This window comes from Stylophora pistillata, chromosome 12 (assembly GCF_964205215.1).
Source record: "Stylophora pistillata chromosome 12, jaStyPist1.2, whole genome shotgun sequence".
Taxonomy (NCBI): domain Eukaryota; kingdom Metazoa; phylum Cnidaria; class Anthozoa; order Scleractinia; family Pocilloporidae; genus Stylophora; species Stylophora pistillata.
Genome location: NC_142530.1, coordinates 3,051,803 through 3,074,273, shown reverse-complemented (window position 1 = coordinate 3,074,273; position 22,471 = coordinate 3,051,803). Strand labels below are relative to the sequence as shown.

The 22,471-nt window shown below is 38.0% G+C and overlaps 2 protein-coding genes across 4 annotated transcripts; both read right to left on the bottom strand.

Annotated features, from left to right (window-relative positions):
• Positions 1-974: 974 nt before the first annotated feature.
• LOC111323460 (KAT8 regulatory NSL complex subunit 1) lies at positions 975-13,976 on the bottom strand. Of its 2 annotated transcripts, XM_022926806.2 has the most exons (8): positions 13,742-13,974; positions 9,778-11,387; positions 6,985-7,706; positions 6,342-6,447; positions 5,319-5,401; positions 3,763-3,897; positions 2,822-3,117; positions 975-2,372 (listed from the first exon to the last, which is right to left on the bottom strand). In XM_022926806.2, exons 2-8 carry the CDS (start codon positions 10,842-10,844, stop codon positions 1,620-1,622), a joined length of 3,162 nt encoding a protein of 1,053 aa, XP_022782541.2. In that variant the 5' UTR covers positions 10,845-11,387; positions 13,742-13,974; the 3' UTR covers positions 975-1,619. The 2 variants fall into 2 exon arrangements, with proteins under 2 accessions (XP_022782541.2, XP_088596896.1); XM_088740770.1 differs by lacking the exon at positions 3,763-3,897 and having other exon boundaries at positions 13,742-13,976.
• A 3,867-nt stretch (positions 13,977-17,843) lies between these two features.
• On the bottom strand, positions 17,844-22,054 carry LOC111323451 (GDP-fucose protein O-fucosyltransferase 2). 2 transcript variants are annotated; one of them, XM_022926797.2, is made up of 4 exons: positions 21,352-22,054; positions 20,011-20,077; positions 18,908-19,214; positions 17,844-18,221 (listed from the first exon to the last, which is right to left on the bottom strand). In XM_022926797.2, exons 1-4 carry the CDS (start codon positions 22,020-22,022, stop codon positions 17,944-17,946), a joined length of 1,323 nt encoding a protein of 440 aa, XP_022782532.2. In that variant the 5' UTR covers positions 22,023-22,054; the 3' UTR covers positions 17,844-17,943. The 2 variants fall into 2 exon arrangements, with proteins under 2 accessions (XP_022782532.2, XP_022782533.2); XM_022926798.2 differs by lacking the exon at positions 20,011-20,077 and adding an exon at positions 19,898-19,964.
• Positions 22,055-22,471: the final 417 nt, after the last annotated feature.

Sequence of the window (22,471 nt, the reverse complement as noted above, 5' to 3'; positions counted from 1 at the left end):
AGATCAAATTTCTCTTCGAACCCCGTGCTACTTGAATTGGACCACCCGTAGCCGGCAGAAATCAAAGTGCCCCCAACCTCTTTCTTATACTGCACACGTGTTCATCAGGTGATAGGCAAGACCTTGAAGCGTTTAATAACCCGTGAAAGTTATTAACTTCTATGTCGACCTCAAAATCAGTTATGTAATACAGTGGAATCCCGATTTCTCGAACCTCCAGGGGAAACGCAAATTGGTTCAAGAAATTGGGTGTTTGAGAAATGGGAGGTGAAATAACAAGTGAAGCAAATCCAAGGGAACAAGGTTTGGTTCGAGATACCGGGATTCCACTGTAAGACCATGAGAGCTCTAAGTTTCGACCTCAGTCAATCGTTGCAAGATAACTGGTCTTTCAAAGCAAGCTGTTGATGCTCAGACAGATCAGTCCAGAGATTAATTCTTAATTTTGCCGGAAAATGCGTTTCGACAAAGCAAAACTGCATCTAAAGTTTTGAGATGGGCTTTAAGTCACAAGTTTCGGCCTATTATGTAGTGCTAAAATAACAGCAACTTGGATGAAACTATTTCACACTACCACGGTGATAAAAAACAACAAGAGTGGTTATTATAAAAACGATACGCCTGGATTAAGACAGTGGATTGCAAATGCTTAGCTTACTCGGAAAATTACTGCTTATCCGTTGCGTGGCCTCTTCAAGGTGTCTCAAAAAGATAAGATCCGTTTTCAAAAATACTCAACCTAACAATTCCTCAGTAAAAAGTTTGCAATCCTTCAGAATCATTTCCATCCCTAACCATTTCAAATAGAAAGCCTTGTTTCTCTAAACCGTCTTTTAAGTGTTAGAATGTCATTGTTGGTGAAATACTGACCTCTAACAGTGATGGTCAAATTTCGTTCTAGCAATAGAAATACATGCACCAACATGTAACTTTACAATTAACGCCTCATCGAGTATCAAATCAAACCAAGCGCCTAATATAAATCAATTTATTCACAAAGTTGTTATTTCCGTTGTAACCAAACCTCTACAAATCTATGGCAATGTTATCAATATACACAGTGTTTTAAAACTCATAAAATACAAGTGTTTTATTTGAGGGAAATATGTAGGTTATATACAAACGTGACTTGTGAGAAGAAAAATTCTCTCTTAGCGAAAGAATGCTTGCGTACAAGATACATGCCTTTTACCCACTTCGCTTTTTGGTTTTTTTTTGTTTGTTTTTCTTCACTCTTTTTACCTATTTTCGGTTCTTCGATCACTCTTAGTTATATTGTCAGAAATCAAGACTTGTACTTTAAACACGCCCATCCGGAAGTAACAGACAACAAACTACACCTTAATCAAGAAAGGGCAACAAAAGGGGGGGACCAACGAAACTTAACTTCTCCCACAATAGCACGCTTGTTCAAATAATCTCTTCGCTTTCTTTCACAACTTTCTTTTGACGAGTTGGCTCTCTGTTTTACACAGCCAACATTTCAAACTGCATTCGCAACCCAAAAATATATACAATTTTTTTTTTTTACCAAAGCCCTTTCTTGACATATAAGGAAGCTAACTGCCTGGAAAACCTCTATTTACTTTTAAAACCCACTTCTAAGATTTTTTTTTCCATTATCTTTTTGCTAGTTTTAAAACAATTCCTTTACGAGGTGCTCCGCCAGTGTCGCTGCTCGACCCCTGGTCTGTGACAAGCTTGACAGTCCATTCATTCTTTTCGCTACTAGCGTCGGAAGCTGGGCTTGCTAATGGAGAGCACATCGGACTGCCGGGTGATGAAGCCGAAGGAGAAGCAGGTACAGAGGATGCAGGTGTCGGAAGTGGAGTGGGCAGTTTGAGCGAAGAGAAATCCGATTCGGACAAAGGAAATGTTCTATCCGGCCATGGTGGCACGGGTGGCCAGAGATCTTCTTCATTCAAAGATTTTTCAGACCTCTCGGTTGAAGAAGACCTTCGATGCGGAAGCTTGGAGTCCGAGAAAGAGCGATGGAATTTCTCCATGGATGATGGCAGTGACGACGTGGGTGTGGTGGTTGCAGATGGAGACAAAGATGATGCAGGAGGGTAAGGTATGGCGGCAGGAAAAGAGTTCGAATGTGAGAGAGAGTTTCCAGTCAATGTCGGTAATGGTGTGCTACTTACAGGAGTCCCAGGGGGGGTTCCTCCCTGACTGTCTGGGTACCCTGAAGGGGATTGTGGATCTGAAAAACTGATTTCACTGCTTTGTCTCGAGGTACGCTTTCTTTTCTTTTTGACCAGTCCTAGAAACCTTTTACGTTCTTGCTCCTCACAGAGGCGATGTCTGGAGATGTACATATCATCTGTTGTATCTTCTGTCTCCTCCTTTTCAGCCTGATCATGATCCACCTGTGGAGAAGATATAATCTGCTTTACGATCTGTGTAACTATTCTGAAACATTTTAATTCTACAATAGGTTATCACTTTATACCTATGATTCCTAAAAAGCTAACTCATAGAGAATGATTCAAACACAAGTGAGAAAGGAAAAAGAGACCTTTCCAAAGAATTACAAAGTCAACCCTATGTAAACGTATTACAATATTAAACTTGGAGAGATTCTTGAGAAAAGCAACAAAACAAACAAATCCGCCAAAACATTGTTGCAAGAGAACCTTGTAAGAATGCTAACAATTTATCAGACATACCTTATCACCCACCAGCCTCCCTTTAGAAGTAAATTTTCACCCACCCCTCCCCCTTAGAAGTAAATTTTCACCCACCCCTCCCCCTTCAAATAAAAATGAATTGCTTTTATTTCTTTTACTCCAAGCTTATCATAATCAGTAAAACTTACCTCCATCTTCTCGTCACCTTCAGATATCACATCATTCACACGCCAGCTAGGAGTCGGGATTTCCTTATACTGTAGCTTTTCCACCCTCGTTGCAGACGCCATGGAGTATGGGATAACTATGTTGTTGATATCAAACGCATTACTACCTTTCTTCTTCTTTAGCAAGGAGCCAAGGCTGGCTGGTGGCATGGACTGAGTAAGGCTGGCAGTAGGACTTGGAGTGGATGTTGGGGTGGAAGGAGAAGACACCACAGTAGGAAGTGACAAGCTCCTCGCACGTTTCTGCAGCTGAGCAGCTGTGGCAGGTAAATAAACCTCAACATTTAACACTTTACCCTCAATATCTCATTCAGTGGTGGATCCAGGGGGAGGATCTGGGGGGTCTGGACCCTCCCTATCAAACCTGACGCTTACAACTTCGAGAGAGGATCGGATATCACTTTTAACTGGCTGATTTTTTTTTTTTAATGAATCCAAATAAACGGCAAGCGGCCAAGGAATTATAACGTACAGCCGCGACTGGTGGGAGGGGGTGTGGGGGAGAAGTAATTTGCCTCAAAGAGTCCAACAGTCCTTTCTGAACCAAAGTTTGGACCCCCCCAATCAAAAATTCCTGGATCCACCTGTCATTAGTACTTCTCCTTACTGTCTGCCTTTAAATTCTGATGCTGCTTGTTCACAAGTTATAGAATCAAGAAAGAATCCTCTAATCAATATTTTCTTATAATTATTCTCATCCCTTGTCTACTAGATGCTGTATTGATACTGTACGGAGAAATTCTTTCTTGGTCACTGATGGGATTTAAGGGTTAAATCTCAGACTGGACCCTTTGGGTTTTTCCAATCTGAGCTAAAATGCATCAAACCAAATGGAGGATGCCTGCAAGAAGTAAAAGAGGTCTGCTACCTCGAAACCATCTTTCTTTCCTCACTTTTCTTACCAGCACTTATTGCAGCTGCTCGCTTCTTTCTGGCACCTTCTGCCTGACTGATCCTGTTCTCTGAAGCTCTTGACGTACCCTTTGGCGTGGAAACAGAGTAGCCTCTCTTCCTCTCATACTTTTGATTGTGCAGTTCTAAGACAACAAGAGTAACACAAACAACCATTTTGTAGATCTGTTGTTTGAATATTACCTGCTCAATTACTTGCATAGTTGAAAGAAACCTTAACAAGTTTATACTCCCATAGCACCATAGACTTCCGCTAAGAATCATGAAAACTGAACTACAAAGCCATGCAAGTCTGTTCTCAAAAACAAAATCTCTTGTTTAAAGGAATCGAGAGAAAAAAATAGGGCAGCTGCCATGTTTGGCTCCCCTTCCAACAGCAGGTTCATTTTCTCCTGAAGCCTATATCTCCTATGTGTGATCAAGACAGAATTTCTCCTTACAATATCAATGCAATGTCAAGCAGACAAGTGATGAGAATAAAGCAAGAATATCAGGGCAATTATCAGATGATCCAATACCAATTATCTTGACTAATAAAAGAATTGTTTAGCAAACAATCAGGAGAATTACTAGTGAGATCTTAAAGTGAAAAGCTTACATGGTTATTTTCACACTGCATACAGTAATAACATCAGCATTATGTTATTGCATCAAACAAATTTATATCAATATTAATTGCACATTGATTTAATACCTGGAATCTAAAGCTTTCTAACAGAGAAAAACAGCTCCATTAAAAAAAAAAAAAGGCAGTAACTTGAGTACAAATTACACTTCAGGGTTCGACATCTCCACTAGCCCGGTAGCCCGAGGCTAGTTTGGTCGGGCTAGAAAACCACGTTTAATAGCCCACTGGCTAGTAGAAAAATTGCGATGGATTGCCTTGCACATCACTAAACATAATCGCTTTGCACTTGAAGTGATTGTACCATTCTTTATCATTTTAAAAGACCAATAAGTTTAGAGGAAGATTTGCATGTTTGGGGTTGAAGTAGTCCTTGAGGGAAGACCTTGATCTGGGCTTGATCTAGACCTTGATCTGGGCTGCCAAGTTGTGTTTTGGGCCAGCAAATTTTAGAAATCACTAGCCCGGTGGCTAGTGATGCAGGTAGATAGGTGTCAAACCCTGCACTTTAAAATCAATTTAGCAGAAGTCCCATGAGGTTCTTGGCACTGAATTGAATTAAATCTAAAGGTCATAAGTAAATCTGTAAGTCCTCAAGTTTAACTCTGCTGCTGTGTCATTTAAGTAACTGTTTTAGCTTCTATTCGTTTCAGTTTGTTACAGCTTTTGTTTGTGTAAATTCAAAGTGTCATAGGAGTGCCAAATACAATGAAACAAAAAGAGGGTTTAATTTTACTCATGCAAGAGATGAGAGTTTGAATTTACTGCTTTCACTAGGAAGAGTGTAGTTTTCCAGTTCCACATCCTTTACTTTTCATCTCACTGAGCACAGGGAGATTTATTTTGTGACTGACTATTTTATTATGACTACTGAAGGGTCGCTTTGGAATAACAACAGATTAGTAAGCTCAAATAACTTACTAGCAGAGGACAAAAGAGATGACGCAGTGCCCTTGGCCAGCTGTCCATGCCTCTTTCCCGTTTTGGATACTACAGGCACTTTCCTGAAAAAAAAAAAAAATTAAAATTAAACAAGGCTATAAGCTACAAAAAAAACCCAACAAAACTTGCAAGGCAACAAATAAGTAACAAATGGAATAATTCCATCCTTTTTCTGTGTTCTTTAACTAGTTAAAATCCTGAAACACATTCCCTTACAAAAAAATTGTAGAAACAATTTCGTACGGTAACATCATTTGCATAAAAAAATTGTAGAAACAATTTCATGAGGTGACATTATTTGCATAAAATACTGTTAAAATTTGCATTAAAAAAAATCATATCATCATAGCAACACATCCAAAACTCAACTACAAAAGAAAACAACCATATGGTTGATTACCTGACAACACACTCAAAAAATTATCTATGGTGATAACTTTTCAGAAAAGTTATCACCATATACTGGATCCAAGGCAAACAATTGTTATGCCAGCTGACAACACAACAATGATTAAAATATTTCTGCTATTTTTAGTGATGACATAGTCTAGTTCATGCTTGACTAGAATGGCAGGTCCTACACACTTGCATGTTACAAAATTTAAAATTCTTACTGTCCAGTCTACAAGACCTTTTTCATTGAAAATACTTCAAATTCCAAACAAAATTGAAGAGAAAAAGAGGTCACAGTTAAATACACCATTTTCATTAACCGAGCTAAAGATTTTGCAGTTGACTAATTACAAGCCAGCAGATTAACACCTTAATTTTTCCCCCATATGTTAAGTGACCAGCAGCAATACAACAACAGCTACATCTGCTTTAATAAATTCACTTGCGATACCAAGAACTAGAACTACCTCGTGAGGACATTCTGCTGAATATCAAAAGTGGGACAGATATGGCCTGCCAAGCCAAGCTAAGCTTTCTATTACAGCAACCTGAGACAATTAAATTATTTGCCATATACACACAAGAGGTATTCCAGATACAAATACTTACTTTTTCTCAACAATCTGGGAAGTACTGCGCAACACTTGTGGTTTAGTCCTCTTTTCAAACCCACCCCGCTTCAGTAACGCTCCAAAGTGCAGCTGAAGAGGTATATCTAAACAAAAAAAAAAAGAAAGATTTTGTTGAAGTACTGCGTTTAAATTGCTTTGACTAAAAGGGAATTTCTCCTTCCAGTCTCAATGTACTTTCAATGAAACGGTGGTGAAAAAACTCATATCAACTCAAAGATATTGTCTGATTTACTATGAAAATCTTAAAGTTTAACGTAAAAGAACCACATAGAAACTGTGTGGAAACTCATACTGAGAAGTTGAGTAAAATCATGAAATTGGGTTTTCTGACAGGCACATGCCACCTTTGTTGACCAGACATAAACAAAGCCTGCTGCAAGTCTCTTAGTAGAATAATAAGAGGATATCTAAACCTAGTCAACTGCACAAGTTTATTATGGTAATTTTGTCGTTAAACATATCTCCAATTCATTAAGTACAAAACATCTGAAGCAGCTGGAAACTTTGTCTTGATTTCATACAAAGCTTTAGCTTCAGTTGATTATGGAAAACTTAGACATTTATTTGTCCCAGACAAATTAAAGTAACTATTACTTTGGGACTACATATCATCTATTCACCTGTGCAGAAAGAGAGGACTGGGTGGAATGAAGCATCCAAAGAAGCCACCTTCTCCGCCATAGTCTGGCTGGAGCTGACAACTGGTAAAGTTCGTGAAGATTTTGAGCATATTAAACATGGTGTTGTAGGAGTTACACAGCCACAGAGCAATGAATGGGGCTTGGGCTTTTGTCGGATGTGTGATAAATGCACTAAGCGCCGTTTCCTGACAGGATACACTCCTCTAGTCCTTGCACACTGAGGAAAAACATCATTTGAAGTGGAGGAAAAAGACCCACACACTTTGTTGTCAGTAGAGTCGTTTGTTGCAAAGACTGCCTTGTAGTGCTTCACTGGGACATCCTCCTCCTTCAGCAGTGAACTATCAAGAAGGTGTCGTTTTACGCCATTAGGCACATGATTCTCTGGATCCTTGGGTAAATCTTTACCATGATCCACATACTGCTTAGATTTCGCTACCTCCAGAGACATCGAAACAGCATTGTTTTTAATGCCTTTGATGATACTGTTTCCATCAACATCATTACTTCCTCTTGCTACATTTGCATTTGCAGTGCAAGCTTGGAGTTTCACCATGCCTTTTCTCATCCTCCCTCCTTTGAATAGCTCATCATAGCGCCTGATCTGCCTTTCAACATTTATAATCTGTGACTGAAGCCAAGACCAGTGAGAGGCAATGATTCCTTCTTCCAAGTGATACTGCCTCCTTAGAATTTTGGCCCTGTTTAAAAAAAAATTAAATTCAATAAAAGAAATCATACTGAGAGAAGCATGTAATTCAAAGGGATAATCAGAATAAAGGTGCTTTTAGATGGTGCATCTACTTCTCCCTTGCTTCAGAAGAAACACCAGACAATTTGGAAGAAGGATCTCAGAGGTGATCACCAGTCACTTAGCACTTTTTACTAAGGAGCCCTCCAGCTGAGTGAAACAAATAAATGGCTCTCAAGGAGGTTAACCTCAACATAGCTCTCACAAAAAAATGATGCATGGTTCAATTGCCTTCCTTAATATAAACCTTCAATGCAAGATAAACAAATTTACAGAAAAATATGTTGCAACACTTCCATGATATTACACCAAAAAGGTGCACCCATACTTGAATCAAGTTGAGATCGATTCCTGAAGATTATATAATTAATTTTTTTCACCAATATAAAAAAACAATTTTGCAAACAACATTTGAATCAAGAGAAGACCAACCCAGCTTGTAAAATAACACAAATTACAAACAGTCTCAGCTCTTCTTGACTAAGCATCTATTAAAGTAGAGTGTAATTGTTTATAACAGAGGTAGCTTTTAACTTCAGCGTTCATATCCATTTACAGTTTCAATGACTGTAACAAGATTATTTGACTTAATGCAAGCTGGCCACATTTTACTTAGAGGTTGCCCATGGTCCACAGAGAGTCCACAAAACAATTGACAAGGCGGTCGATGATGAAAAGAAGGTACTGGAACATTGTTGTATGTGAACTGTGTAATGCATCACAGGATTGCTTTAAATTGAAGTGTCTTTTTATACAATTTAAATGCCCTTTTTAATTTTCACTAAAAACCTCGGATGCCAAACAACACAATGAGTGCCCTAGCAAAAAAAACTTTTAAATCTATCAAAAAGATTTTTCACTAACTTGCTTGAAATGTTTAAGTACAGATTAGTGACTAGAATCAAAGCAATTCTAAAGTTTCACACCAATCTACTGGGAGATTTCACTATAGAGTGTCTTACTAGGTTACAACATGATTATGCTGGCCTTTCATTCAAAAAAACCAAAAATAAATTAATTATTTTTTGTCATATGGACCAGGATTTCAAATATTTACTAGGCACAAAGAAAAGTCCCCGATGGAAACAAATCATTCACAACAAGTACAAACTAGAAGACATTACTTTACACCTTTTAGCTGAGAAAAAATGAAGCTTTTCCAAAAACATTAAACAAAACCACTTAATAACATCCAAAAGTACGTATTTGGAAGAGATCTAAAATGAAGATGGGTTTAGGAAAACTACATTCTTAAAAATTAAAATTTCCTTTCCTCCCATCAACATGTATGCAAATTTTCTCCGCTCAGGACAGAAAAAATGGAAAATAAACAAGATACAAACCAGAAGTGAGATCTACACAATCAACTGTAAGCACAATTTTACATCAAGTCGATAATACTATTTTCATATTATGCCGTAACACTTGTCATCGAAAGGTATTTGAACGCAGTGGTAGAGATGCAATCGGCAAATTGAATTGTAACGTCAGGGAAACGAGACAAAAAGCGATAGCCCAACAAGCCGCTGTAAACCAAATTCCACACATTTGAAATTGGGAAATCGTTGTTTCGATAACTAGCTATGGTTCTCATTTTGAATGGATAAGTTTGGGTTGACATTTTTTTTACATTTTCGATAAAAACGGGAAGACTTGAAACTTGACCATATTTTCCCACTTTCACCATGGCGCTAGTTCAGAAGTAAATTTTGTCCGCGAGGGAAATTTAAACTCGACTCACTCGCATCGCGAACATTTCATTCTTACATAATTTTCGTTTTGGAAAAGAGTCATAATTTGGCGTAAAAAAATTGAATATAACTTGAATAAAGCTCCGAAATCGCAGACACCCATGAAGTGCCAGTATTCAATGGATTGGAAAAGTTTAATCGTGGATTTCGAGGCAGACATTTCTCTCCCACGCTATTCCTCGATCAATTAGCAGGATGCAAAGAAATATAGATCTTTTTCGTTTCTAGACAGTCTTAAACTTTCAACATCATAGAAAAAATTTAACTCACCGTTTACTACGTAGTTTCGTTTTCCTCGATTCACCTTCCTCGTCGCTTTCTTCGTCCGAACTTCCTTCTGTCACATCGGAATCGTGAATGCTTTCCAAAAATTCAACTTGCGAACTCCAATTTTCCACCGAATTCACGGCATCCGCCTGTTGTCTCAATTCTGTCAGAATATTCTTTTCCCCGGCGTTAAATGATTCAGCAGAAATGCGCTCCAGCTCTTTCACTACGTTATCCACAAACGTTCCGTTGTTGCTTTTCGCCCGGGTGGCAAGATTTCCAGGCACTGTCGACTTTGTGCCAGCGCGATCTGCTTTTATTTCCGTACAAACATTTGACGCACTTTTACTTTCGGGAAAAGCACTGACTCCTGAATTCCATGTTGGTTCGAGATGAGCGATGGATGAGTCGCACGATTCACTACGCTTCTCCACCAAATTTTCCAATTGTTGAAGCACATGGTCACTCAGTTGCCGCGCTTGTAGTTTGCGAAGGCGCGTTTCAATTCTTCTTGCCCGGCCGTCCAGCTTTCCTTGACGTCGAAACGCCTGTGTGGTTCTTTGAGTTATAATAGCCTTTCCACAATCTAAGTTGGCAACCGGATGCTGCGAAACTCGGTTCCGTTCTTCATCTTCGCTAACAGTATTGCATGTAGCAGCCGAAGTCTTCGCCGTTGAAGCACATGTACGCGAAAGATCAAGGGACGAATTTCGCTTTTCTTCTGTTGCAGCGGAGTAGCTCGACATATCAGTGGCACTCTTTTCCAGTTTATCATCACAGTGTCCGTTTGGCATCTCACTTTTCCCCTTAAAATCTCCGTTGAGTCGTGAAACTATGGGTGTGTTCTGCTCCGAAGGCTTGATAGTATTTGTAATGTCTGCAATGTTATTGTCGCTAATCAATCGTACAAGTCCGTTCTGGGAAACCAACTTTAAGTCCAACCCTAGAGTCGAAGTTTCTTGCTTAAGTTCCCCTTGTAAAGTTGAAGAACAGTGACGATCCACTGAATTCTTTCTCGAGGACTCCGGAGATGCGGTTGCCTCGGTCAGAGCGGGAGCCATTTGAGCCATCTACCATACTTCGCTTCACAATGACTGCCGATGGCAATGGGGCCCCGTTGAAAGCATTTTCGCGACTGCTTACAACAGGGAAATAATGAAAAAAATTAAAACACACGACGAAATTCAACCAAAATTCAAACTTTTTAAAGTTCATTCAAGGGTAGGAGAGAAAACGTTTTTTAGCGCGATGAGCACGTGACCGCCACGTCTTGGTAGTGCGTGTTCTAATCTCGCAAAAGAACACACCAACGTTGATATATGCAAAAAACGCCAAATTTTCGTCGTTGATATTCCTTGCTGAATCGTTATCCACACCACACCAAAACACCAAGAAGTAAAGATGGAGGTGTTTTAATCCTTCGGAATGATATCGCAGTCAGTTTTACGACCAAATACACCACCCTAGAGGCGAATGAAAATTTCTTTCCCGCTAACCAATATGGCGGCGCAAGAATTCACTCCAAGCTTCTTGTATCAGCAAAACCCTCGTGCAAATATCACATGCTCTAAGCGATTGCATCAATACTCCGACCACCCTATGGTCCAGATTTCCTGATTGGTGGAAAAAACAAAAAGCGCCGTCGTTAGACAAAGGAAAGCAAGGAGAATTGCTTATTTCATCAGACAAAATCGAAGTGTAAGATTTCCTGTGCGTGTTCTGAACACACCTCCATCGCGAGAGACATCGCGTTCGGCGCGAAACCTTTCCTCTATGTATTATCTACAATAAATAGAAACTGGGAAAGATAACTGTCGCTAAAAATAAAGAATTGCATAATACAACGGAAGAAAAGGTTTTAGGACAAAGATGGGAGAATTGTGATGTCGTGGGGTTAGACGTTACAAGAGCACCGAAATGGCCGAGAACAGGAGCAATCATTTCATCTCGAATTCGCTGAAACGAAATTCTTCAAGGAGATGTTTGAAGAACAAGTATTTCCCCATTACTTGAAAGCCTTTTCAGCTAATGTGACGTCTCAAAATCACTCGTAATTCGACGATCGATCAATCAATGAAACAGCGAATATCCAATTTCGTTTCCATAAATTTTTCCGGCACAATTTATTAACGCAATTTGCAGTCAGTTCATTAGTGTTATATTGTCTGTTTAAGAGGTGTTTTCGTGATTTCGTGATCACAAATGCCGAACTTGAACCCAAGAGTTATCATTTTAAGAGGAAACTTCAGACTATTTTTTCATGATTTGCATATTTTAGCCCTCGTACCGGAAGTATGACAACAAGGAGTAATTCTTCCCAGCTTCTCCGTTGTTAACCACACAAACCCCTTTGTTTTCATGGGTGTATAGTATTAATACATAGAAATCGTAATTAACTGTATATTTTCCATCGAACGGAATACTTTAAAAACATAAAAGGATCTGTCTGCTTCGCTCACATGGTTTCAATTACCAGTGTTAGAAGAAACAGCCTGCCTAGTGTCTGCATCCTGTGTGGCAAAAGTGAGAAGTATAGTTTGCTTTTTCAATATTAATCAACTTGCTGCCTTTTGTTTGTCAGAAAATATGAAATCAACAGCAGAATATGTGTATGTCTACCAAAAGAGGCTGCAGACTATGGACAAATTTTTCCTATTTGGTAAATGAAATTATTTTGGACAAAAATAACTGTTAACTTCCTGAAAAGGTGAAAGATCACACAACTAATTTTCCGTCCTGAACACAGGTGATTTACAAGTTTTCCTTGGCAAAATCATTATTTCAGACCCTTTATTTCAGTAGACTTGGCAGAAATTTCTCCACAATCGTATGTCCAGGATCAAAGTCAGACTCACAAAATTTGAGTAAAACTCAAAATTTGTAAAACTCACAAAATTGCATTTGAATATTTCATTCAGAACAATCTCAGAAACTCATCTATGAATCCTACAGAAGTTTTGAAGAAAGACCTTACTTGAATCACCATTTAATCATTCAAACTCAAATTGCCAATACTTTTTTTTTTATTTCTACAGCTTTCATTTATTTCAGAACCTCTATGGAGAGAACTGTTTCTCAACCACTGCATTTAAAAATTGTGATTACAATAGTTTTAGCATTTTCAAATAATCTTTCAATGATTGTGTCTTTAATAACTGCTTCAATTTCTTCCCAGTATCGTTTGATTTCAGATCATTGAAGGCATTTTAATTTCGTAATTACAATTCCACTATTTCTTGTAGACTCAAACCCCCCAAAATTTTTATTTGTTCCTCACTCTGAACAAAAGTTTTGTCCCCAAATCTTTGACTAGTTTCAAACTCGCACAGAAAAATAGAAAAGAAGTTCTAGTTTGAGTGAAAATCAGATCTGTTCAGGCGAAATATTTGAAACCCTAAAGACAGTTAATTTTCCACATTTATCATTTCTGTTAACCTTAAGTTTTGATTTCTTTCATACAAAAGTCGTATATAAAGAAACAATATAAAAAAAACGCAAGAACGTTCAAGGATGACGAAACTTGCGTTACTCATACGAGGCGCCAAACACTCTACCTACCCCACCCCAGTAAACTATTTTGTCACGCACTATCGACCACGTATCAACCTGCTTTTAAAAAAAAAAACATGTCTATCAAAGACGCAAAAAAAAGTTGAAAAATAGTTCCTGCCCTTTTCGGGATATCTCATAAGAGTAAAACATTCATCCTTTATAATCAACAATAAAAATCGATGATTCCATCGCCAACGTGGGAATCGAGTCCCTATCCAGAATTATCAGAAGAAAGAGTAATTATCTCTTTGATCAGCGCGAGCGAAACTATGAATCAAGTTCGGGATGTCGTGACTTTTCTGGGTTTGCTTTTGCAATGCGAGATGCGCAGACTTTCTTTCACGATCAAATACCTTAAGAATGGCGTTAAGTCTTTTTTAGTGGAAAAAAACTTTAGATTAAAAGGAAATCATACCTTGGAAGACAAAAAGATTCCGTGTTCCTCCAAGGCCTGTTTTGTCTTGTTCCCAGTCCATAGGCTTGGACGTGCGCGTCCGTAAACACCAAAATTTTCCTTCATTTTCTCTGTGTTCCAACGTTTTTGTTCATCAAAGCTAGTCACTAAGTATTTTTTGTCAAAATTTTGAAAACTTAACATTTTCCAGACCAAACAGAAATAATTTTTTTCAGTGTGCGCACGAGAGGGCCTTCCCCATCACAATCATGGCAAAAAAAATAATCTTGGGAGCCTTGTAGCTCAGTAGCCTAGCCTCTCTTTGCAATTCCTTATATGGGGTCTTGCTCTGAGGATCCCCGGGACGGGTTAAATCTGGCAATACGGGATCATTACAACTCTACTTCTAAAAAATTGTTGTCTGGAGAGTGATACCAAAAAAATCATCAATAACTACTAGTGCGGCCTTTGGGAAGTATATGAATCACAGATTTCACTCATTCAAATGATTAACAGAAATACAATTTAAACCAAATAAAGAAATACAAACAGCCATGATTATTGGAATAATTTATTTAGAAGTTTTAGCATGGTCAGCAGTTTATCCACCTATCCGTTTTGTAATTATTCCTCTTTTATTTTGTCCCTATTTCATCCTACTAAAGAAATCATTTGCTTTCAGGCAAATTGAGTTGTTCTTGGAAATATTGATCAATTCTCTTCCCGTGAAGGATTATCATTCTTTTCAGTTAGACAGTCATCATAAATTGTGTCACACTGACCTTATCTATGTCTTCCTTACTATGACACAATTTTAATTGGTGACTTCCACTTGTACACCATAAGCCATGGCCACCAGCGCCCAAATGTTACAGAAGGTCACTGAACTCCACTCTTAAAAGACAGCCTGTTCACAAGGCTGAGGGTCCCCTATACTCCTTTGTAAAACTCAGTCACATGAAAATATTTGGCCTTTTCACACATCAAGAATAATATCCAAAACTCTTTCACATTCACACACAAAAAAGGACAATCACATTGAATTAATATTTTTACTTTTTCTTATCTTGACCAATCTTACACAACAAAAAATGACACGTCTTACCTTATTTGTTCAAAAACCATTTATGATCTGTAAAGGTCAGGGCTCCTTTATCTCATATTTAATTCAACCAGAAACTTTTTAAACCTCTCACCCCCTTAAAAGCTTTGATATCATGCAATCTATGCATGGCAAGTATCAATACAAGTTTCCAAGAACTGCTATCTTGACAGATAATTCAGCTAAGGTTAATTGTTATCTCAAGCACTGCCAGGTCAACAGAGGAATCCCACAATCCTCTTTTTTGACCAAAATCTAAGACATGACCATAGTAGTGTCCTGAACCCCTCCCTGGTGTCACTCACCTATTTTACCTTAGCAGGTGCGTGCTGCCAGTCAAGGTTTCATTATTTAGCTCTTGAACATTTGTTGTTCCAGAGTAGAGGTGACTTTTATTTTAAAGGTGTAGGTACTAACATTTATTATATCCACTTGTAAATATTCTCCAATCGTACAATACGTGGCTGGATGACATTGATCCACCCCGAGATAGAATTTATGGCCTTTACAGCACAGTGATCTAGCGCAAACCTCCTTGAGGTGTTTCCCTCTAATGAAAAGTGCGGTTTGCCAAAATAACTAAGAAGAAAAGTCCAACACTGGCCCCATCCCCTTGCACTTCCCAAAATCTGGTGGCCGAGTGTTCATCTTCTCCATGTCATATGATGTAGCAACTAGAATTTGCATTTCTATTTATTGTCAAGCAACTGTGAAATAATTCTTTATTGTTTTTCTTTCTACTGTTCTATTTTTAATGTTGTTACCATTCAATTAAGTTTGTGTTTTTCCATAAGTCAAGTAGGAATTACATAATGCTGAAAGCTATTTATTATTACCAGTACCATGTACATCGTTTCCAATCAATTATTTTCATTGCTAGTTGATTTCAACTGAGTCATCAGTCATTTTATTAGCTTTTGCTGGCAACATGTAGCTTTTATTTAAAAGTTTTACTGCCGGACCTGGTTACACCAGTTATACTTGCATCATTTCTTGTGTTGCCTATCCCTGAGGGTAAACAATAACTGGCTGTCAATGGAAGACACTGTTGGACAAAACTGTAAATGGCAGTTACTAGGTGAGGAAATTTTCCAATGATATTCCTTTAGTTGTTTGACAGTTATCTCCTTAACTTTTCTTGTCCTTGAATGAACAGATTGATTTAAGGTTTCAGCCTTTTAGCACAGTATTCAAAGCAGGTTCATCAGTCTCCACTAGAAATTGTCCCAGGTTATTGTTTGACCTTTAACTTCCATGAGTGACCAAGACAGAATTTCTCCTCACAATATCAACACAATGTCAAGCAGGCAAGTAATGAGGATAAAGAAAAATATCAACTAGGGGATTTAAGGCTGTGCTCTAGGGCAAATTGAAGGGAGCCCAGTGCTCGGAAACAGTGAAATTCACGGTGCCCAGCATATGCTTTTTCTGAAAAAAACTAAGATTCCTAAGTTGCCCAAGGGAAAAAGCAAGGCGCCAGGAGCCACCAGGCACTGCAAGACCACAGCCCTGGGATTAGTGGTTGATCCAATACCTAATTCTCCAAACTATTTTCATAAGAATTATATGGCAGACAGTGAAAATTACAATTGGGACCTCAAGAGGTCCCAATAGTAATTTGACCTCAAATCAGTTAACACCGATTGTTCCTGTCCTTATTACCCATTCGATCTGGGAAGTGACCAAATATGAACTTCTCTTAACAATATCGTAAGGCTTGTGTCATCAGGCATATAGGTGACAAGAAGAAATATCAGATAAAGGAATGTCACCCCAAATTCTTAATTCCAAAATTGTAAGAAATGTCAGGATGGTGGCCAGTGGAGATGATATTTCTTTTATTGGAGTGAAAAGGTTAAATATGAAATAGTTTGAATCCTTCAGCTTAGCAACAGTGCAGTGCATCATACACAGTTTTAAGCTGGACAGAAAACATACATCAGCATTAATATGAGAAGGAAAAGCAAAAACAACATCGACACTGTGTGGAATTCATTTCAACCTTAATGAAAGCCTATCCTTGATCAAGCAGGTTTTCAGGAAACAAGAAAGCCTGCTGGAAGCCTTTAAAGCAAGTAATGACAGATACCTAAAGTCATCATCCAGTGGCGGATCCGGGCCCCCCCTATCAGACCTGACGCTTACAAATTTGATACTGAAATTCTTACATAGACAGGATCGTAGATCACTTTTTAACTGGCTGATTTTTTTAATGAATCCAAGTAAACAGTACGTGGGCAAGGAATATAACGTGCAACTGCGACTGGTGGGAGGGGGTGTGGGGGAGAAGTAATTTGCCTCGGTCCAACAGTCCTTTCTGTACCAAAGTTTGGACCCCCCCCAATCAAAAATTCCTGGATCCACCCCTGTCATCCTATAACTTAACAGGTACAATCTAGCATATAAAGCTGTATTTTCTTGCCTAGTCCTTTGGGTGAGAAAAAATAAGCTGAGGAAAACAATCAGCATCACATGAGATCATGCTGCATAAAACTATTATCTGCAAGTGGTTTTTCTTCACTTCCTCTATATGCCAAGCAGGAAATGATAGACTGTATGTAGTCCTTCAAGTAAAAATAAGTTAAAATGCAACTTTGTGATCCTCATCATTATAGTGTGGACGACAGATGCACCAATCTTATACTCACTCCCAAGGTCAAGAGATTGATTCTCCCCCAAGACTGCCATACATCTCTTAGCTCTAAGAAGTTGGTATTACATCAAACAGTCTTCTTTAGTTGATATTTCTACTCCTCATCAACTTTCTCCTCAAAGGAAAAATCCTTACTGTAAAGAGAAATTTGTTTTTGGTTCCTCCTGTGAATGAGGAGCTGATCCTTTCATCCCCGAGATCTCATTCGTAAATTCTCCTCACTGACTATCACTTTTCTGCTTGATATTGTAAGGAGAAATTCTGTCTTGGTCACTCACAGGAGTTACAGGGTTAACAAAGTGACCCCTGGTACCATTCCCTAAAAACTCTTACCACCATTCTTATCTTGCACAAATGTTTCATATCTGTTCCCAAAACAATCCCATAATTTATTTATTTAGTAATCCTTTTTTTATGACTAACTGAAAGAGGAATGCAGAAAAGCTTAAAAATAAATTCATCACATTTTTAATATACTACTCTCCATTTTGATGGTTGTTCACATTTTCCAAGTTGTTTATCTCCACAAAGACAATTAAAGGTCTTGTCACCATGGAAACCTAATATGTCCCTTTCTTCATGAATACGAAATGAAAATGTGGATTCACACGTCCCAACAAAGTATTGGGCATGTGCACAAATCCACTGATCTATGATGGCAACTCCACCATCACCATAGTTATGCAAAATTTCCTTTGATGGGTCATACTTCACCAGGGGTAGTTTACTCTTCAAATATGTAACCTCTGAAAGACAAAATATGTTACCAGGGCTAATGTTATTATGCATATACTTGTCACAGGGTAATCATACACATATTTTAATAACAATGTAGAAAAAGGAACAAGGCTAGTATCCTGCCATCTTGACTGCACAAGCTTGGTCCACAAAGGATTTATTATATTGCAAAAAGATTTCGCATGACTCATTTACTTTGAAGGAAAGCCAACTGTGTTTGTAGCACAGTGAACTCACAAGAGTGGTTTCTGTTTTCTTTGATTTGACTATCTTCAGCCCCTTTTTGTGTCTCCATCTCCAACACTGTCCTAGAATTACAAACTCAGTACTAATTCAATTTTTATCATGCGCTGGATGAATGTAGGCAATCCTGAGCAGCCAAGATGGGTGGATAGCCAATCAGAACGCCCATGGGCACCACCAGCAATGTAATAATACCAGTTACTGGGCCAAGTTTGAGAATTTTGACAAAAAAAAAATCAAGAACTTTTTACCACCACCCTGTTAAAAGAAGATGAATGATAAGAGCAATTTTGGTGGCATACCTTGCCATCCTTTAGAGATAATGGCCCGGAAATTTCAAAAACATTTTTTAGGTGAAAAATAAAGGAATTATTTCCAGGGGTTTTTTAAACAAAATATCCTAATTTTCTAAACACAAGGGCACAATTTCAACTAGTTGCATATGCCTTACCTTTTTTATCAGCATCTGTTGCAAGGAATACCATATCAAGCTTCTCCTTTTCTAAAATATCCTTTATCTGCTTGATGGCATTGTCTAGAGATGGAACGCCATCAGGGTGAGCATAGAGAAAATCAGCTCTCCTCAAGTGAACTGCTAAATATGGGCCTCCATTGGCCGACCCTTCTTTTTTCTGATTCTTGGTCCAGTCTAGATCCATGACTGTAGCATCTCTCTCATCATCAGATTTTAAAACTTCTCTACGAAACTTGTCCCCTTCATCTCTTAAATGCTTGGCAAACACCAAGCTTCTCCTTGCCTGAAACAAAATAACCATCTTTACCAAGTGGAAAATGGAACTAAACTCTGTTTATCTCAATCAAAAATTCTTTTAACATTAACCTTTTACACCCAAACATTAGCAGCTATACCCTTTATACTATACCCCATGCATTACCTAAGCTGTTGACAGAGAGAATTTGTTTTCGAATCAACCTTACTCAGGGTTTGTACCCTTTTTCAGAAACAAATTTCAAGGAATTTTCCAGTACTTTTCATGGTTCATTTGACCTTTGACCCTTTTATTCCCAAGATTTCAAAGTCAATTCTCTTCCTTATGGTCTATACACATTTCTTATAACATAAATTCTGAAAACTTTACTGCTTGATTTAAGCAAATTTCCAGGACTATCCGGGCCCTATAGTCTTTTTTTCATGACTTTCCAGTCCTGGAAAATGTCAAAATAAAATTCCAGGACTTTCCAGGTTTTCCAAGACCTCTATAAACCCTGCTTACCGTGTGATTCTCCGGTAATATTATTGGGAGAAATAACATCTTAATCACTTTCAGGGGTCAAACGGTTAGAAAAAAAATTAAACTTTATCAACTACTTTAGGAGGGAATGTATAACAGCAAGATGGAAGAATAACCAATCAGACATTGAGAGTAAATAAATGATAAGGATAAGATCCCTTTGCAAAACTCAAGAAAATTCAGATTACCTTATAAAATTCCACCTGACCATAATGAATGTGCATAACCCTTTCAAATCTGTCGATAAACACAGACCTGAAACCACAAAGGAAAACACAAAAAGAAACCTAAGTTACAGTACCTCCCAATAATCCTTTTGTCCGTAAATGATGTGCAATACTTCCTCAAACCTCTCTACAAACACTGATCTGTAATGCAGTGAAATAATTATTTAAGGATATATTAATAACAGGTCATGCAATCTGTTTAGTCTGTTTTGGTGGAAAATGCAAAGATGGTTCAAAACCGCTTACATCCTTACATACAATTTTTCCTTTTTTGTTTCCAAAGGTGCTATCTTGGAAGGTTGGTTGAAGCTTAAGCTCGACCATTTCGGAGTTTGGATGGGATGCTAGTAACAGTCTGTTGTGGATATACCCAGTATTTCGGGGTCATCCTCAGTGTAAAAACCTGACGAGGTTTTCTTTGTTTCATGAGGTATTGCTTTGCTGTACGCTATTGTTTATAATGTTTTGTTGTCTTTGTTTTACGTTACTTGTGAGCTTCACAGGTTTTTAAACCGAGGATTAGCCGTGTTTCATCATTTTTCCCCAACATTTTACCAGCACCTATTGATTCTCCTGTGAGGGGAATGGTAATCCAAGAGTAAAGTATCTTGCCTAAGAATACAACACAAAGACCCAACAGGTCTCCTACCCAAATTTTCAACAATATAAGTAAAACATTTTCATCAATTGTACAGGCAGTGTTGCAGGCAAGACTCTTAAAGGTAATAGATCAAAACAAGGTCATTTTTCCCTAACTTTGCCCCAAGTTTCCTGACCAGTACTTAATACTTTCAGGCATCTTATCATTGGAAGTTGAAAACAAAAAAAACAAAAAATGGAATATTGCATTTGTAAAACCCTAAATGTGCCTTCATAAATGTGTACTATTTCTGTTCAAGGTCTGAAGAACTTTGCTTCTTAAAAAAAAAGATCACATCAATTTTCTCACAAAAAAGTTTTGAACAAATTTTGACATAAATAAAATTATTCTTTTTTCAGGTAATAAAAATTTAATTTCGTAGAAATGAAAAGAACCCCCTGGAATCTTGTTTGTCCTTTGTACTGATGTTATTTTAATACATTAAATTTATACTGAAACGACTTCAGCTGATAAGTTGACATATTGACTACAATTTTGCCAGAAATATTTTACAGTTTACAATTGGAAAATTTGTTTGAAAGCCTCTGTGATGTACGGTACTTTCCACCCGTAAGTAAATTGTCTGCAACTCGTCACAACATACCGGCCAAAACAATGAAAGAAACGTACACGTGTAAATGAATCAATTTTAAGTGCCTTTGATCTCGTTCATTCAATATAAATATTGAACTTTGTGTTATTGTGACGAAACACCACAGAGAATGGAGCTCTGAAAAACATCTAAATAGCGAATTCGAATAAAAGACATTCTTACCTTGACTTGGTCTTCTCCAGAAGTGTAGGTACTAAAATTGCCGAAGTGCCCTGCACAGAGACACATTTAAATTTACGCGCGAATATGTCTTCCCTTCCCCAGAAGTAACCTCTATAGTATCCGCTTTCATCTTTGTGGTAAACAGGTCTATCGATGCAATCTCTATCATCTATCTTCTCTTCCCAATGTCCATCTGTCCACCCTTCAGCGTAACCCTGTAAATAGAGGATCTCATCTATGGCTGTTTCACCGGTTTCTTTCACGAATTCTTCGAACTCAATGACAGGCACGTATCGATTCAAGCTTTCCAGGTCGAAAAATGTTCGCCAAGGAAGGGCATTTTGCTCGATCGGCGATCGCCAGTGGTAAAGTTTTCTCCAAGGCGGAACGACAAGGATCCAGTTTTGTTTTTCTCGTAGAAGTTTCATCATATTTGCCACTCTCATGTACACATCCCGTCTGAGGTTAAATCCTTCCCCAGGATTCACATCGTAAAGAAGATATCTCTTATCAAATTTCGTGTCATTATCAGCTTGTAATGAATCTACATTAAGCCGATGTTGACTAGAAGTGCTAAATGCAATAGAGTCGTCCTCAACATCTTGGCTGAAAACGACAGAGTACTGATTCATAAATACGAAGACCGCCAAGCATATGTGCCAAACAGCCATGATGGCAGGACCGCGGGAAACTGTTGTTGATTCAAAATTTTATAAAGACAATTCTTCAATCTGATTGGTCCAGAGGAGAAATAGCTATTGTCAAAATACACCAATTGTCAATCAACACGAAAACTGAACGAAGTGAATACAATATCAGTCTTTTAATTATTACATTGTGTAGACTTAAACAATATTGCCTGAGAAAAAAAATTGTTTCTCCTATGCCTTCCTTAGAGAGGCAACGAAATAACCAGTTACAAGCTTACATCTATATGAGCTTATCAGCAGAAGAAATGAAAGTCATCGTAGCGATTACTGAGACAGGTAATGTTCAGTCCAATTCCTAATTCCTATACTTTTTCATTATTTTTGTTTCCTTCATTTTTATTTGTTTGTTTATTTATTTATTTATTTAATTATTTATCTATTTTAAGGGGGTTTAGTTTTTGTTTTGTTTT

Coding starts and splice junctions, on each gene's coding strand:
- LOC111323460 (XM_022926806.2), bottom strand. CDS start 10,844: ATGGCTCAAATGGCTCCCGCTCTGACCGAGGCAACCGCATCTCCGGAG. Junction 7,707..9,777: donor ACGAAACTACGTAGTAAACG/GTGAGTTAAATT, acceptor TTTTTTAAACAG/GGCCAAAATTCTAAGGAGGC. Junction 6,448..6,984: donor AGTCCTCTCTTTCTGCACAG/GTGAATAGATGA, acceptor TTTTTTGTTTAG/ATATACCTCTTCAGCTGCAC.
- LOC111323451 (XM_022926797.2), bottom strand. CDS start 22,022: ATGGCTGTTTGGCACATATGCTTGGCGGTCTTCGTATTTATGAATCAG. Junction 20,078..21,351: donor CTGGAGAAGACCAAGTCAAG/GTAAGAATGTCT, acceptor ACTGCATTACAG/ATCAGTGTTTGTAGAGAGGT. Junction 19,215..20,010: donor GACAAAAGGATTATTGGGAG/GTACTGTAACTT, acceptor ATTTTGTTTCAG/GCAAGGAGAAGCTTGGTGTT.